The 14,214-nt window shown below is 47.1% G+C and overlaps 1 protein-coding gene and 1 pseudogene across 2 annotated transcripts in view; one reads left to right on the forward strand and one right to left on the reverse strand.

Moving 5' to 3' along the window:
* Positions 1-6,483, reverse strand: part of LOC146203005 (pancreatic lipase-related protein 2-like) — a 52,717-nt gene extending 46,234 nt beyond the window's left edge. Inside the window, exons 1-2 of one of the 2 annotated variants that reach the window (XM_084588492.1) lie at positions 6,344-6,483; positions 1,987-2,075 (exon numbers count right to left, since the gene is read on the reverse strand). In XM_084588492.1, the coding sequence (XP_084444618.1) occupies positions 1,987-2,005 (19 nt within the window). In that variant the 5' untranslated portion in view covers positions 2,006-2,075; positions 6,344-6,483. Of the gene's footprint in view, positions 1-1,986; positions 2,094-6,343 lie in introns of both variants that reach the window. The other variant, XM_084588493.1, reaches the window with a different exon arrangement.
* Positions 6,484-8,506: 2,023 nt separating this feature from the next.
* Positions 8,507-11,218, forward strand: LOC146203006 (uncharacterized; annotated as a pseudogene).
* The last annotated feature ends 2,996 nt before the right edge of the window (positions 11,219-14,214 follow it).

The following is a 14,214-nucleotide window of genomic DNA, read 5'->3' on the forward strand; positions in this document are numbered from 1 at the left end:
CGTTTCAACGTATAGCATGAACCAACTAGCCCTAACAGCCTGCACGCATGCTCGTCCGCATAAGGCATGATTCAAGCTGGGTTTTGTATCTATATCGTATAATATTTCGCACAATGCGGCAGCTTACGACTTTACGTTAATTGGCATGTGTGATTACAGAAATGCGCTAATTATGGGAGCAGTGATTGAGAAAGCGGTGAAGTGCACGTTGGTGAGGGCTGAGAGTATACGTGAACAAGGATCCGCAAAAAAATCCTCGTTCACGTTCCTGTCCAAAAAGATCCTGTCGCGTCATACCTTAATTTTTTTTTCACTTCTTCGTCGTGACTTAAACAATAACTTTCAAAGGAATAATAACTGTTCGATAACTGTTCTATTTACATGCATGCCGTACTGTGTAAGTTTCATCCGCGCCCCCATTTTCACGCAGTCAGGCAAGCAATGCTCTGTTCTTTATAGGTGTGGACGAATACTCTTGCGTCTGGCGATTTTTCGCCATTGCCTGAAAGGAATTGCAATTACTTAGAAAAAAAAAAGGATACTCTCACATTGGATCCTCTGAATGCTCGTCCAATAGTCGCTCACATAGCGTACTATTGTAAGGTGCAGCTAGAAAAGCTGGAAGTGCGACTCCAGACGATGAATTAGGTTCGCCACTTCCTTATTCGAGCCAGTCTCATCCTTATGCCATTTTTCTTCGCGCTCTTGATTGGTTAAAGCTGTCGGGGGGAAGACCTCGCAGAAATCTGATAGTGTGAAAAGACTAAAGAAAAAGAAGAACAGTCCTCCCAGTGGCGGTGAAGGTGAAGGACATCTAAAAAATCGCCCCGTAATTAATCTCGGCTGTGTGTAGTTTCAGATAAAGTGGGCTATGGTTACAACAGCAAAATAAACCGCTTTATTTGGTTTCGCCTTTCGACAGTACTTGATATTTTCTATAGTGTGTACATTATTAATTTTAATTCATGTATACGCATCTGCACGTCTAAGATTTTCGGACTCGATTATCAGCACTACGCAAATATCAGAGTAGCTTTTGAACCTCAGAGATGGCATTTAGATTGTTTGTTATTTATTTTCCTCAATGGCTCGGAGGCAGCGGTGTTCAGCTATACTGAAAACGAGGTCACTGGTTTGACTCTGCCTCAGAGAACGCATTTCAAGAACGCGAAATGCAGACCCATGCCAGCGCTGAAGCTTTAGTGCACAGTGAACGGCGATGTAGCTGGATCAAATGAAGCCAGCCTCTTAGCCCAGGTATCGCTTCTTTTTCTTAGAAATGCTCTTCATACACATATGTCATAATGAATCTTAATTTCCCTAGCCATGTCTGCTCAAGTACCAGAAAGGCACCTCATTTTGTGCGCATTGCGATCATTTAATGGCTCATCAACCGCAGCGTGATGACCCTGGATGAATTCATGTGACGGTTGCTGTGAAGAGCGGTGGAACGCTTCAAGTCTTCTATGAAAAAAAAGGACACTTATACTCATTCTGAGGTAACTTTTGGAGTACCGGACGAAAAGGATAATTTGTGCGCGCATGCTGACACTCTGTGGAAATGTGGTGCTACGCGGTCCATGCTATCGCCGCTCCTAAACCCTTGGCTTCACTTTCGCACAACTTTATGATGTAAAGCATACCTACAATATGGCGTTCAATTTAAGCTCCGTTATAATGCCGGTGGAGTCATTACAAACATCATTAAACACTTCATAAACGCCTATGCGGCATTAAATTCAGCACAACACACAATACAACATAAATTCAGGCAGATTCAAAGACCAAACCGAGAGAAAAACAAGGCAAGGCAAGGCGCTGCCTTTGTTCTTCTCTTGACTTCGTCTCTGCGCGGTATATAACGAGTTGTAGAGCTCCATAGTAGGGAGTCTAAGAGAGATTGGAGGAGTCAGTCGTGGTAATGCTTTCCGATAGGGAAGTCTCAGCGAGGAGAACACATGAGTTTCATAAGCAGAGTGTACTCACAGGGCGAGACGAGGCCCATGGTTGATGGTGAGCTGTCACGGTAGGATTTTGGCAGGCCACCTGGGGATGTCGATGGCGTTCTTCAGAAGCTGAAATAATGGTTGAACCTTGTGAGGAAGACAAGCGATATTTAGCGTGCAAAACAAAAGACAAAACTTGAAAGGATGATAATACATTGTACGCTGTTAATAATACTAGAACTCACTGATCACTGAGAAATAGCTTAAAAATAAATTTCCTAATCATGAGCCGAGTTGTGTCTACTGCAAGATGATGGCTTCTCCCGGCGATCACCAATGGCCTCTTTTTACGCCAACCGCATTCATCCATACCCTAGTAAAATTTCTTACCTAATTCTCTGCTCCTTTCTCTTTCCTTTGTATTCATGTTATCCTTCTATTTGATGGGGGACTATATATCCTGTATATTAGATGCCTTCATATCACAGTTGTAATACCATCCCCTCGTAATTGTTCTCCAATACACTCGGCTGTTAATTTTCTTAATGTTACATATGTGATTCTCCCCTGCCCCTTTTGAATTCCCTTTTAGCGTAATTCAAACTTGCTTCGTTAGCCTGTTATCGCTCCGTAGGATCTGAGGGTATCAATGACGTCTTGCCCATGAACGCGAATTTCGCAAAATGAATCATATCTATTCCTGTGCTAATTTCTTTCTTGGCGTCCTAATCTATGCTTTCAGTGAGGGCTGCTTGTACTCCGTATACGTAACAGCTCGCAGCTTTCTAAGTAATATAACACAACGCTCATTAAATTAGCTGTTATCCGTTTTTTTTTTCAAATATTAGGCCACTGAAGATGAACGATATGCCTAGGTCATATAACGCTATGCGTAACATTTTCTTTGAAGAGCGTCTTCTGCCGGCCAATGGAGAGAAGGAAAACTTTCTAATTTTCAGCTAAAAGTCATCAAGAACTTACTCTCTTTCTGTGTTCGTGTTATGCAAGTCGCTGTTATCCCACTAATCTTATCACTTTTTAGACATTAAGTGCCATTATTTAACACCCAAGAGTCTTCACATTTAGCCACGTGAATGGTTGAAGCCTGTGCATATTATGCTCAGGCTTCAACGTGCTTAAACACAATCTGTTTGACAAGTGCACACAATGCACAAGACCGATATACATAGAAGTTGCAGCGGAGAAAAAGTATAAGAGCGTACCTACATGGCTGTTTTCGGATCATTTTACTTTTACACCCTTTGCCTTGAAAGCGGTTTTAAGTCTCAAAGTATGTGGTTCGCATGATTCGTTAAAAAGCGTAGAGCAGGAGCAAAACAGTAAAAAAAGGTCGTATTTTATCGCAGTTAAACCAAGTAGGAGGTGCGAAAGATTTCGCGGAAAGATGAAAGTGTATCGAGACGACGATCAGCAATCCATGGCGCGAGAGTGTATAGCTACGCGGAGTGTTCAGCTGCGAAGACCCGTGCTCGCTTCCTACGAAGAATTCGTAGTTCGAATTTACTGCGCTTTTTTTCTAAGCGCCGGTCTCACATGCGAGGAAACAGTGTTGCTACGGCAACGAGCCTCGGCCACAAAATCGTTGACAATTTTCTTCCGCGGGTTAGGACGCCTGTATGAGTGCTTCCGCACGTATGGTGTTTTTTTATACGTTTTTTGGCTTTATTTCCACAATTGAATTCACAATAGCAAAACTTTTCTGCCATGCACCCTGCTTTTGTGCAAATATGCTTGTGGCGCGTAATTTAATTTCCGAAAATTGGGAGGGGCACTTATGTTCCGCCATCAAGGATACGACGCGACGGTTTTAATTGCTCCCTTTGCGATCCGCGTCCACTTGTGTGCTATTTGTGGCTCAGTTAATGAATAATTTCTTAATATGTGCCTCCATAGTCTCACATATGCTCATTAGCATACAGTCGCGAGCTACCGCAGTGGATGAAGCAGCACCCGACACTAATATAAAGCCCCGCTTGAACCGAGTCACACGAATGTGTCTGCGTGGTCTAGGGGTAGCAAGATGCGGGAGGGTTTCTGCTACCATCTCACCTTTCCACCTCAAATGATTGGCAGTTCCTGCTAACTCAGCCAAGTCATGTGGTCTCGTGACGTCAAACAACCCTGCGTCCAATCAGTGTTCAGGCCCCCGTGTCACCTGCCAACAACTGCCTACCAAAGGTACAACCTCAATTGTCTGCTCACAGTTTGTGGAGCATGGGCTTCATACGCTGTCGCTTTGTTAATTCGTAGCGTACTTAGTGTCGCAGAGGTGGCTACAAGTAATTATTACCGTTTCCTTCTCGCAACAATTTTCTTATTGCGAAACACTTCTTCGGCTGTTCACTCATTATAGCGCTTTTGAAGAAGCTTGGACACCGAAAAGGACGCAACACAAAAACACGAGCCGCGGGCCCTAATTTTGGGTCGTTTCCTTGTTTTTTTTTTTTTTTTTTTTAAAGCGAGGAGATGAATGACCATGAGAACAACCAACTACCCTGTTTGCCCCTTCGACTTGTTCCTCTAAACTCTGGAAGGAAATTCTTTGACGACTGCACACTCATACGAAACCAGTACTCACGAAGCTTAATCTCTGGTAAAAATTGAGCGCTTACTTTATAGAACCCCTACTCTAGCGTTCATGGTGTTTAATTAGCACATTCGCCGACAGACGTTCAGCGAGAGCTCCGCCGGACAGGAGTGCTTATATAAATGGTCCGATTATTGTTCTGGTTGCCTAGCACCAGCATATCCCAGGTGCCAAACTTTACGGCATGCGTTTGCCGCGTATCGAAACTTTCGTATTTTGTAGTACAGCCATGCCTTGGTATTATTGACACTTTGGTTTCTCCACTAAACTTCCCTTATAGGGAATTACTCCTATTAACTGTTCAAGAATTAATGCTATATGGGGAAAACAAGAAAAAAAAAACACTTTTTACCGACTTTTGAGCATAGTAGTAGGAGATAGAAATTCAGCAGTTAAGAGCTGCGTGCGCACCAGCCTGGTAGGCGAGTTATTTAAGTATCGCGGTGCAACTTGAAGCGCTTAAGAGGCCATGAGACGCGTGATGTCCCATCTCCTATTAAGGCTTTTCCCATTCCACGTATCACTAGTACACGCGTGTGCGGTGCAGACGGCTGAAAGCTGTTCAATATGGCTGTCAACGTAGCGCAAGTTGTAGAGAGTTTTCTTCACAGCTGTTAACTCTATATAGCAAATGCTAAGGCGGATCGTCTGGGAATGTTTTAACATTGTAGGGCATAAAACAACAAAACAAGAAAGACCATTAGCCACCCATTCGTACTTTTCTACTGCCTTTCGGGTATGCGCTGCAGTCAAAATATAATAAAGGAAACACCTGGATGGGACAGTAGAAACCTTGTTCTTATCGCTGTTGTCTCGAAGGGACTAAAATTCAAGAACATGAATACGTCCTGAACATTTTCACTCTGTCCATTGTCCGGACTGCGAGGTTTGGTACCGAGGAGGCGTAAATGCATCACCTGAAACGTTGGTCGTTAATTAAAGTCGCCCATTTTAACGGCTCCTCTATTGACGAAGCGTGAACGTCCACCACCATTCCACTAGCGCGGCCGTCGCCAATCGGGCCAGGCACAGTCGGCGGTGCCCCAAAGTGCGAGCGCATTTGTCACTTGAAAAAAAATGACTACGAAAGCGATGAGGCGGTAGCGGTTCGCAAAACGCTATCAAAGTAAGTGTTGTCGCCAATCGTGATACTGCGGCTAACGCTCCCCGCGCGAGCGAGTCAGCGTCAGCCAGAGGCAAAGGCAGCGGTGCTCTTCGAGCGCGGTGGTTGCGAAGAGAAAAATTAGTTGAAGGCTGACAAGCACGCCCGGGTGTGCATACTTGTTCTGATTTGGTCGATAGGCCACGTCAGAAAGGTGTCACGGTCACGCCCCTCGCTGCCGTTGCCTCATTCGGTTCTTACTATAGCGGCCAGTTATGCTCGACGAGGCTAAGCGCGCCTTGAGCCGCTAACCCTCTACCGCTCGCGCAAAAAAAAAAGAAAAAAAAAAGAAAAAGAGAATAGAATAAAGAAGGGAGGTCAACCTGGCACACTCGAAGCGACAATGATTTACATGAAGTCCTAACGAGAGCCTTTCCACTAGCCAACGCTACACGCGCGTCGCTGCCGCTGTGCTAACGCGTGCATATTCCTCTCTCCCGCGTTCTAATTCAAGTCGCACGGCACGGTGGGAAACTAAACTGGAAAGGGCACGTGCACGAGACGCGCGGAGCATCTCGCGATAATCTTCCGCAATAATTTGTTTGTCGTTTTTAACGCCTCGGGAGGTTTAATGTTGGCCATCGAGCTTCGAATGGTAAGCGGAGCGCGTACACAACGAACGCTTACCTCCTCCTGGCAAAAAGTGCGGCGGCCACGCGTCGTCGAGCGTCAGAGTCGATCGCGAGAAAAAGTTATCGGCATGCCGCGGCTGCCGCGCGCATCTCAAGCGACCTTCTCGCGGTGGGCTGCACGGGGCGACTTCCTTTCGCAATATCGCGCTTTTCTCTTCGCTTTTTTTTTTCTGCCAAGGACGTCCGCTTATTACGTCAGCTCACGTTCTCAACGCCTGCGGCGTGCGTACGCCACTCTGCGCTAATAGGAGCGCGAAAGCAGAAGTAGACGAGCTTCGACGTGATTGTGCAGTCGTCCGGACAAACGGCTTCAATTAGGGACGTCGCCGTCCAGCCCTGCTGGCTCGAAGCCATTTCAGGACGCTCTATATAACATCACAGAGGAAACAGCGCTGTAGTGAGGCCTGTGTAAAATCACCCGTCGCACCGAGTATGTGGGCGAAGGGCTAAGCGCGAGATTCCTGTGCACAATGAGCTTGAAGGCCGGAAGCGAAGGTGAACGCAGAAATTTAATCGCAGTTGCCCTCTGCGACATTGTTGGCAACTTCGGTTTCTAATCTTGCGCTTGATAAAACATCGCCAGCCCCATTTCGCGCAGTGCAGTTCGAAGGTTCCTCCCACTGCTCCCCACTTGACCCTGTCTCGCTCCTGCTGCCTCCATGCTGTTCTCGCGCAAACTTACTAATATCAGCATCCCACCTGGTTCGGCCGCGACTACTCCATTTGACTTGCCTTGAAATTAGAGATGTAAAATGTCGAGAAATTTTGAATACCGAGATAGAAACAACGAGAAAAAGATTTTTTTTTTCTTTTCTGGAGATACCTGAAACATTGGGAGGACGAACGGTCCAAGAATATGCGGATATTTTACATCTGGGCATGTCATACAGTTTCACGCAGGAACGTCTTTTCAATCAGTTCTTGCTCCATATGTCCGTCATTACCTGCTGCTTCTTAAAATTGGATTGTGCTGGTTCCTGGTATAGATGTACTTTTCCCTGCTGCCAAGGCCGGCTTGAGGCAATGAATGCGCACGCGGCGCAGAAGAGGGAGGTTTCCAAAGGGGTGTTCACAGAGGTGTCACACTGTTAATCACTAAACGACGGCATTTCAAAGATTCTGTCTAATTACTGTCTTTCCAGGACCACATTTAATGAGGTTGTCTAATCAGGGAGTATAGCTATCTAAAGGTTAGAGCCACAGGGATAAGAGGTAAGGAGGTAGACCAGCCGATCAGTATATACACTTAGCTGAAGCGTGTATTTGGGCAAATTTCAATGGAGTGTCAGAATAGGTTTGATGCTAAGTTGGCACAAATGATATTTATTTATTTATTTATGATTACTATCAAGGCCAGGGGCATTTAACTCGGGAGTGGCTACAAAAATAAGATAACAGAGGTTAAAGAACAAAATTTAAAAATACAAGCGTCATGTTCCTGGTTATACCTTTTTAGCTGCTATGATAAGAATATCGCTCTAAGTGCAAGATAAAAATAATATTGGTAATTGTAGGACAAATGACTACAATTGTTAAGAGCCTTAGTATACAATGTTAGCTAAGTTGGCACAGAATCGCAGACTGTCTTGAATGCTGGCTGTCGATCCGGGAAGGTGATTCTAATCTGCTGATGTGCGGGGAATAAATGACTGCGAACAAGCTTTGGTTTTGTATGATGTATGTCGACTTTATGTGCATGATCAAGCCGGAATGAGGTGAAATACGGAACAGAAATGAGTTCATCTCGTATAATGGGGCAATTGTAGAAAAGTTTATGAAATAGGCATAACCGTGAGAATTTTCGACGGGAAGCTAAAGTAGAAAGATTTAGCGTGTTTTTCATGGAGGTGACACTTGGAGGTAGACGTGGAGGTAGACGGGGAGATAGAGGTAGCCGTGCTATTCACAGCAGTCTATAGCGCCACGACATGACTGTCGTGGTCGGCCGTTGCTACTGTCTATCTGCGAGTGCAGGCATCTGAATTCGGGTTGAAACAGCCCATAGATACAGAGTGGCGCTCTCTGGAAGTTGGCCTTTAACACTGCCTTTCCTGAAGAAGAAGTTGTTCTTTACCAGAACGCTGCGTTCCCGTATCCGTTTTTTTTTTTTGGAATTTGTGACATAACCGGGAGGTGCCGCTCCCTTTTCCGCACGGCGATGCAAGTGGACACTCATGGGCCTCCTGTGGAACCCGGTGCGTCGGCAGCGGTCGCCCAGAGGAAGCGCCTCTACAACTCGAGTGATGCAGGCAGCCAGGCCACCGTGCTGTACTTGCCTGCTAAGGATGACTCTTCTGCCGACGACGATGGGTTTGTGCCGGTGCTTAGCAAGAAAGGAAAGCGAAGACTCCACCGTCGACAAGATTAGTCCTCATCAAGCACTTCCACGGTCATCACTACGCGAGGCCCTCCGACACACATTGTCTTGTTTGTACCAGAGACGCCAACAGACAATCTGAACCAACTCAACAGGCAAGTCACGTCTGTGTTCCTTGAAAGCCTCGTCACTGGAAAGATCAAAGACGTTAGAGTTAATCCTTACAAAAACATAATTGCCTTTGATGTCATGGAGCGGAGCGCTTTGGAGAGATTGACCGCCATCAACAAACTCGGCGCATCAGTATGCGCTCCCATATTCTTCAGAACAGTGGCACTATGTAGCCGGCGTCATCTACAATGTTGACGAGGCCATCGCTGACACCGATCTACCAGTCTTAATCAAACCAGCATCAAATACCATCCTGCAAGTGCAGCGCCTCGGGAGATCAAAATGCATCAAGCTCACTTTCAAGGGAGACTGCATACCATCGCATGTGAAGGTTGGACATTTCCGACACCCAGTCCGGCCTTTCGTGCTCAAGCCACTTCAATGCAGAAAGTGTATGAAGATTGGGCACGTAAGTGCGGTCTGCAAAACTTCCATCGTGTGTCCTAGATGCTCCGAGTCGCATAGCCGCGACATTTGCCGCGCGATTGTTCTGAAGTGCGCCAACTGCCATGGATGGCCCTCATGACTCTTCCTCAAAGGACTGCCCCCGCTTAAAGACAGAACGGGCAGTGCTGAAGCAAATGGTGCGTGATCAATCTACACACAGAGAGGCCGCTGCTAAGGTGCGACGGCGTCGTTCGCGTCGCCGAAGATCATCTAAGAAAGCAGTTAATTTTAATAGCAAGGCCTCGAGCACTCCTGCATCTTGTCCTACTCCTATGCCTGCAGTTTTAAATCAAGGGACCTCGACGGGCGGTGAATCTGGAGGTGGTGCCTCAGACGTTAACTGGCCACCGTTACCAAAACCTTCCACGTCTCCTGGGCCAGGAAACTTGCCGCGAACCGAATTTCATGCACCTACTGCCGAGCTAGAGAAAAGTCATGATGTGGAACATGGCCAAGACTTACAGGTAATTGCCATTCTCACGTCCATGATGAATGCAATCCGCGCTGTGCTATCTGGTCTGCACACTTCAGCAGCACAAAATGCGCTCAGGTTCTGGACGCGCTAACACCAGTTCTAGCGGCTCTACAGCAGCAGACACAATGGCTCCCCCAGCATTACCATTTGGAAAAAAAACTCAGGGACGCCTCTATTTTTCAATGGAATGCCCGTGGGCTTCAGTCCCGAATTGCAGATATTCGACAATATGTTCATGCAAATCGCATCCCCATCCTTGTTATTTGTGAACCGAATGTGCCAAAGATCTTACGACTGTCAGGCTACGAGGCATTTGCATCTCCAACGCACCAGGGAAACAGCAAGGTCATCATTTATATTCGGCGAGAACGCACATATGTAATCCATCCGGTTACTCCCAGCAACGACAACCAGTACGTTTGCCTGACAGTGAAGAAACGCAATCTCACGTTTACACTTGCGGGTGCGTGTATGTCGCCACCAAGTCGTTTTGACGCCGTACGATTGAGCGACTTGATGGCGATTACACCTGACCCTTGGATCATTATAGGAGACTTTAACGCCCACCACATGATGTGAGGAAGTGTTCGAATGAACCTCAAGGGAAGAAAGCTTATGTCATTCGCCTCTGATCATGACCTGCAGTGTCTTAATGACGGTACACCGACTTTTATTCGAGGGGCAACTTACAGCAGCTGTCTTGATTTAGCTTTCGTGTCTCGATGCCTTACCAACAACGTCCAATGGTTTGCAGATATAGAAACACACGGAAGTGACCACATTCCCACATATGTGATCATTAATGGCCTTTCCACGTCCACGTCTGTCCCACCAATACGCCACATCGATTGGTCGGCATTTCAAGCACTTATGGAAGATGCTTGCAAAGCAGGCCTCTCTGCAAGTATTGAATAGAAAATTAAGGAGGCCATGATGAACGCGACGTCTTTCTTCATCCCAGTGCCTACCTACTCAGAGTTTGATACGGAATTACAGCGCCTGCGAGCATTGCGACGGAGGGCAGAGCGTAGATACCGACGCACGAAGTCGCGCCTCGACCTCAGAGATGCGAGGCGCCTGCAAAAGAAAATTCAGCGCCGAATTCAAGCCCTCCAGGAAAAACGTTGGCGGTCATTCTGTGAAACGCTTGATCCCCGCAAACCTTTATCACGCATCTGGAATGCCGTTCGTGGTCTCCGAACATCCCCTAAACAGCTCTACCCATTCAAATCCGTCGCACTCTATCAAAGACGTAGTGAGGTCGAGGTAGCAGAAAATGTCTGCCCTAGGGTAGCAGGCCAATCGATTCCAACGGCAACGCTACATTTCAACGATGTTCCAGCTTCACGGGATTCACGAATGGGCCTTCCCTTCTCTGTGGAGGAACTTGAAGCTGTGCTGGCTTTTTGCAGATGGTCATCATCACTGGGTCTCGATGGTGTGACATACCCTGCGCTTAGAAATCTTGGACAAGAAGCTAGGCACGCTCTTTTGGAATATTACAACAAATCATGGACTGAGGGTACAGTTCCAGACGAGTGGAAGTGCAGTCGTTTAGTTCCGCTCCTGAAAGCTGGCAAATCGCCTCTGGACTTGACATCATACCGTTCAATTGCACTGGCTAGTTGCTTTGGTAAAGTACTGGAAAGAATGCTGCTTACACGTATTGAGTGGTACCTGGAGCACTACCGCATATATCCGGATATAATGTCAGGGTTTCGACGTGGACGCTCTTCAACTGACAACGTGGCGGACCTGGTATCATCTGTACAACGCCAAAAAATTTTGAAGCGCTTACCCGCGCCGTTGTTCCTGGATATAAAGAGCGCACATGACAACGTCACTCACCAGGCCATTTGGGACGCTCTGGAAGCTGCCGAGCTCGGCGGTCGTGTTTTTTGCTGGATACGCAGTTATTTATCCAACAGATCTCACTTTATGCAGACTGAGGATGGCCCAACATCTTCTCATTTCACTTCCCGTGGAGTCCCACAGGGTGGAGTACTAAGCCCAACACTCTTCAATTTTACTCTTGTCGGGCTTGTTGACTTAATACCACAGTCGGCACAACTTTCAATACATGTGGATGACATCTGTATCTGGGCATCAGGAGTTACGCGCCCACCGGTTAGAGCGAGGCTTCAAAAGGCGGCAAGTATAGTTGCGTCCTACCTCCACCTGCAAGGTCTTCAGATATCAACTGAAAAGTGTTCGCTAATTGCATTTACACGCAAGAACATGTCACCTTACACCGTACGCATTGATGGTAAAGCAATTTCATACGAAAGCAGCCATCGCTTTCTGGGAGTGATCATCGACAGAAATCTTTCGTGGACTCCCCATATTTCATTCATGAAAAAGAGGCTGACAGCAATTGCTCACATACTTGCCTTTATTGGGGGAAAGTCATGGGGAGCGTCCGTGCGGTCGATGCTCCAACTGTACCATGCATTATTTATGGGATTTCTTCGGTACAGCTTACCTGCATTTGGAAATGTCAAGAAAACCAACTTAGGAATTCTACAGAGCGTTCAAGCTCAAGCTATGCGAACCTGCCTGGGATTTCCGAAATGTGCCTCTACGGCTGCTACCATTTTGATTGCTCAGGAGCATCCCATATCTACCTACCTAACAGTTGACGCCCTGAAGGCACATTTCCGACACATCACCCGGGTTCCCTGTCATCATTTGGCCAGTCTTCCTATTACCAGGCTGCGTACATCGTTTACAGAGACCGTTGATGCGCATCGCGCTATTCTGCCGTCCCAGTTTACACCCGCATCTAGACCGTCCTCTCCACTGTGGAGCCTGCATCAACCACACGTGCTTCTTTCAATACCCGGCATCAGGAAGAATGTCGAGCTGTAGCCGACAGACCTAAAACAAATCACTCTAGAATACTTCCTTGAGTACCATGCAAATCGTATGCACGTCTACACCGACGGTTCAGTGAATGCCGTCAGTTCTTCAGGCTCCATGGTCATACCCGCAATTACTACAGAAGTAAAAGTTAGGACAATTCACCGTACTTCTTCAACAGCCGCAGAACTAACCGCTCTACGTGTCGCTATTAGGCATATCAGTCAGCAAAGCCCTCAACGATGGTCTATTTTCACAGATTCAAAAGCAGCTCTGCAAGCCTTAAAAGCGGCTCTTCGCCATGCAGCCCATGAGCAACTCGCCGCGGAAATACGACAACTTCATCACTATGCCATAAATAGAGGACATGACATCATCTACCAATGGCTTCCAGGACACAGCGGCATAGCCGGCCATCTCCGGGCGGACGAGGTCGCACGAACAGCCCACCAAGACGGCGATTGTGTGTTGATTCCATTTTCCAGGGCAGACGCAGCGGGCAGGCTTCGCGCACTTGCGCAGGAACACACGCTCTACTTGTGGAATTCTGACCAGTTTGCGAACTGCCGCTTAAAATCCCTGGACCCTGACTTGAAGCTCCGGCTTCCACCTGGCCTACCCCGATGTGAAGAAACTTTGCTGTGCCGCCTGTGGGTTGATGTAGCATTTACAAACTTTTATACTTTTGTGATAGGTATGGCAAATAGTCCTGCATGCACAAACTGCGGGTGCGACGAGACTATAGGCCACATTCTTTGTGAGTGCCCCATATACAGCGAGGAAAGACAGTGCCTATGCCGTGCGCTGGAGCGTCTAGCTGGACGCCCACTAACTGAAATTAAGATCCTAGGTCCCTGGCCACGGCGATCGTCTGCGGTGAAGGCCTCCCAGGCACTGCTCCGCTTTATGAAAAGCACAGGACTGATCGAAAGGCTATGATTTTTTATGTTACGTGATATGACTGTGACGTGATGTGATGTGACATGTCTGTGATGTAACTGTACTGTCATCACCCATCCCTCTCTCACTCACAACTTTTATACCCATCTACCCTTCTCCCCCAGTGCAGGGTAGCAAACCAGTTCCTTTACCGATTAACCTCCCTGCCTTTCCTCCTCATCTTGCTCCTCCTCCTTCTCTCTGGAAGTTAATAACAACGACAGCTAGAGACAGCGGTCGTCGCCTGGCAGCTGCCGGGGAACATACCATACAAGGAAATAATATATATGTGGTACGCATTTGCGCTTCGGGGATCTTTTACGTGGAGCGGCCCACATACTAGAACAGCCCTTAGTCTAGAGTATAAGGCATTCAGAGTCAACCTGAGCAGTATTAAAGTTGAATACTGGCGATCACTGAAATCATAACTCAGCGTCGAAACGCTGGGTTCCCGTGTCATATCATTAGATTTGCTCTCGTCTAAAGTTATAGGCGTCTTGCGATGCACAGGGGCGCCACGAAAACGGTGCCAAAAAGCGCCCTCTAGGCGTCTGCTGGGTCACGTACAAATCCCCGGCGTCTGCATCCGAAGGCATGCAGTCGCTATAGATCCACCGCTTTAATTTGTGTTATGTACGAATTACAAATAATTTAAGGT

This window comes from Amblyomma maculatum, chromosome 1, assembly GCF_055883805.1.
Source record: "Amblyomma maculatum isolate TAMU_Amacu chromosome 1, ASM5588380v1, whole genome shotgun sequence".
NCBI classification, from domain to species: domain Eukaryota; kingdom Metazoa; phylum Arthropoda; class Arachnida; order Ixodida; family Ixodidae; genus Amblyomma; species Amblyomma maculatum.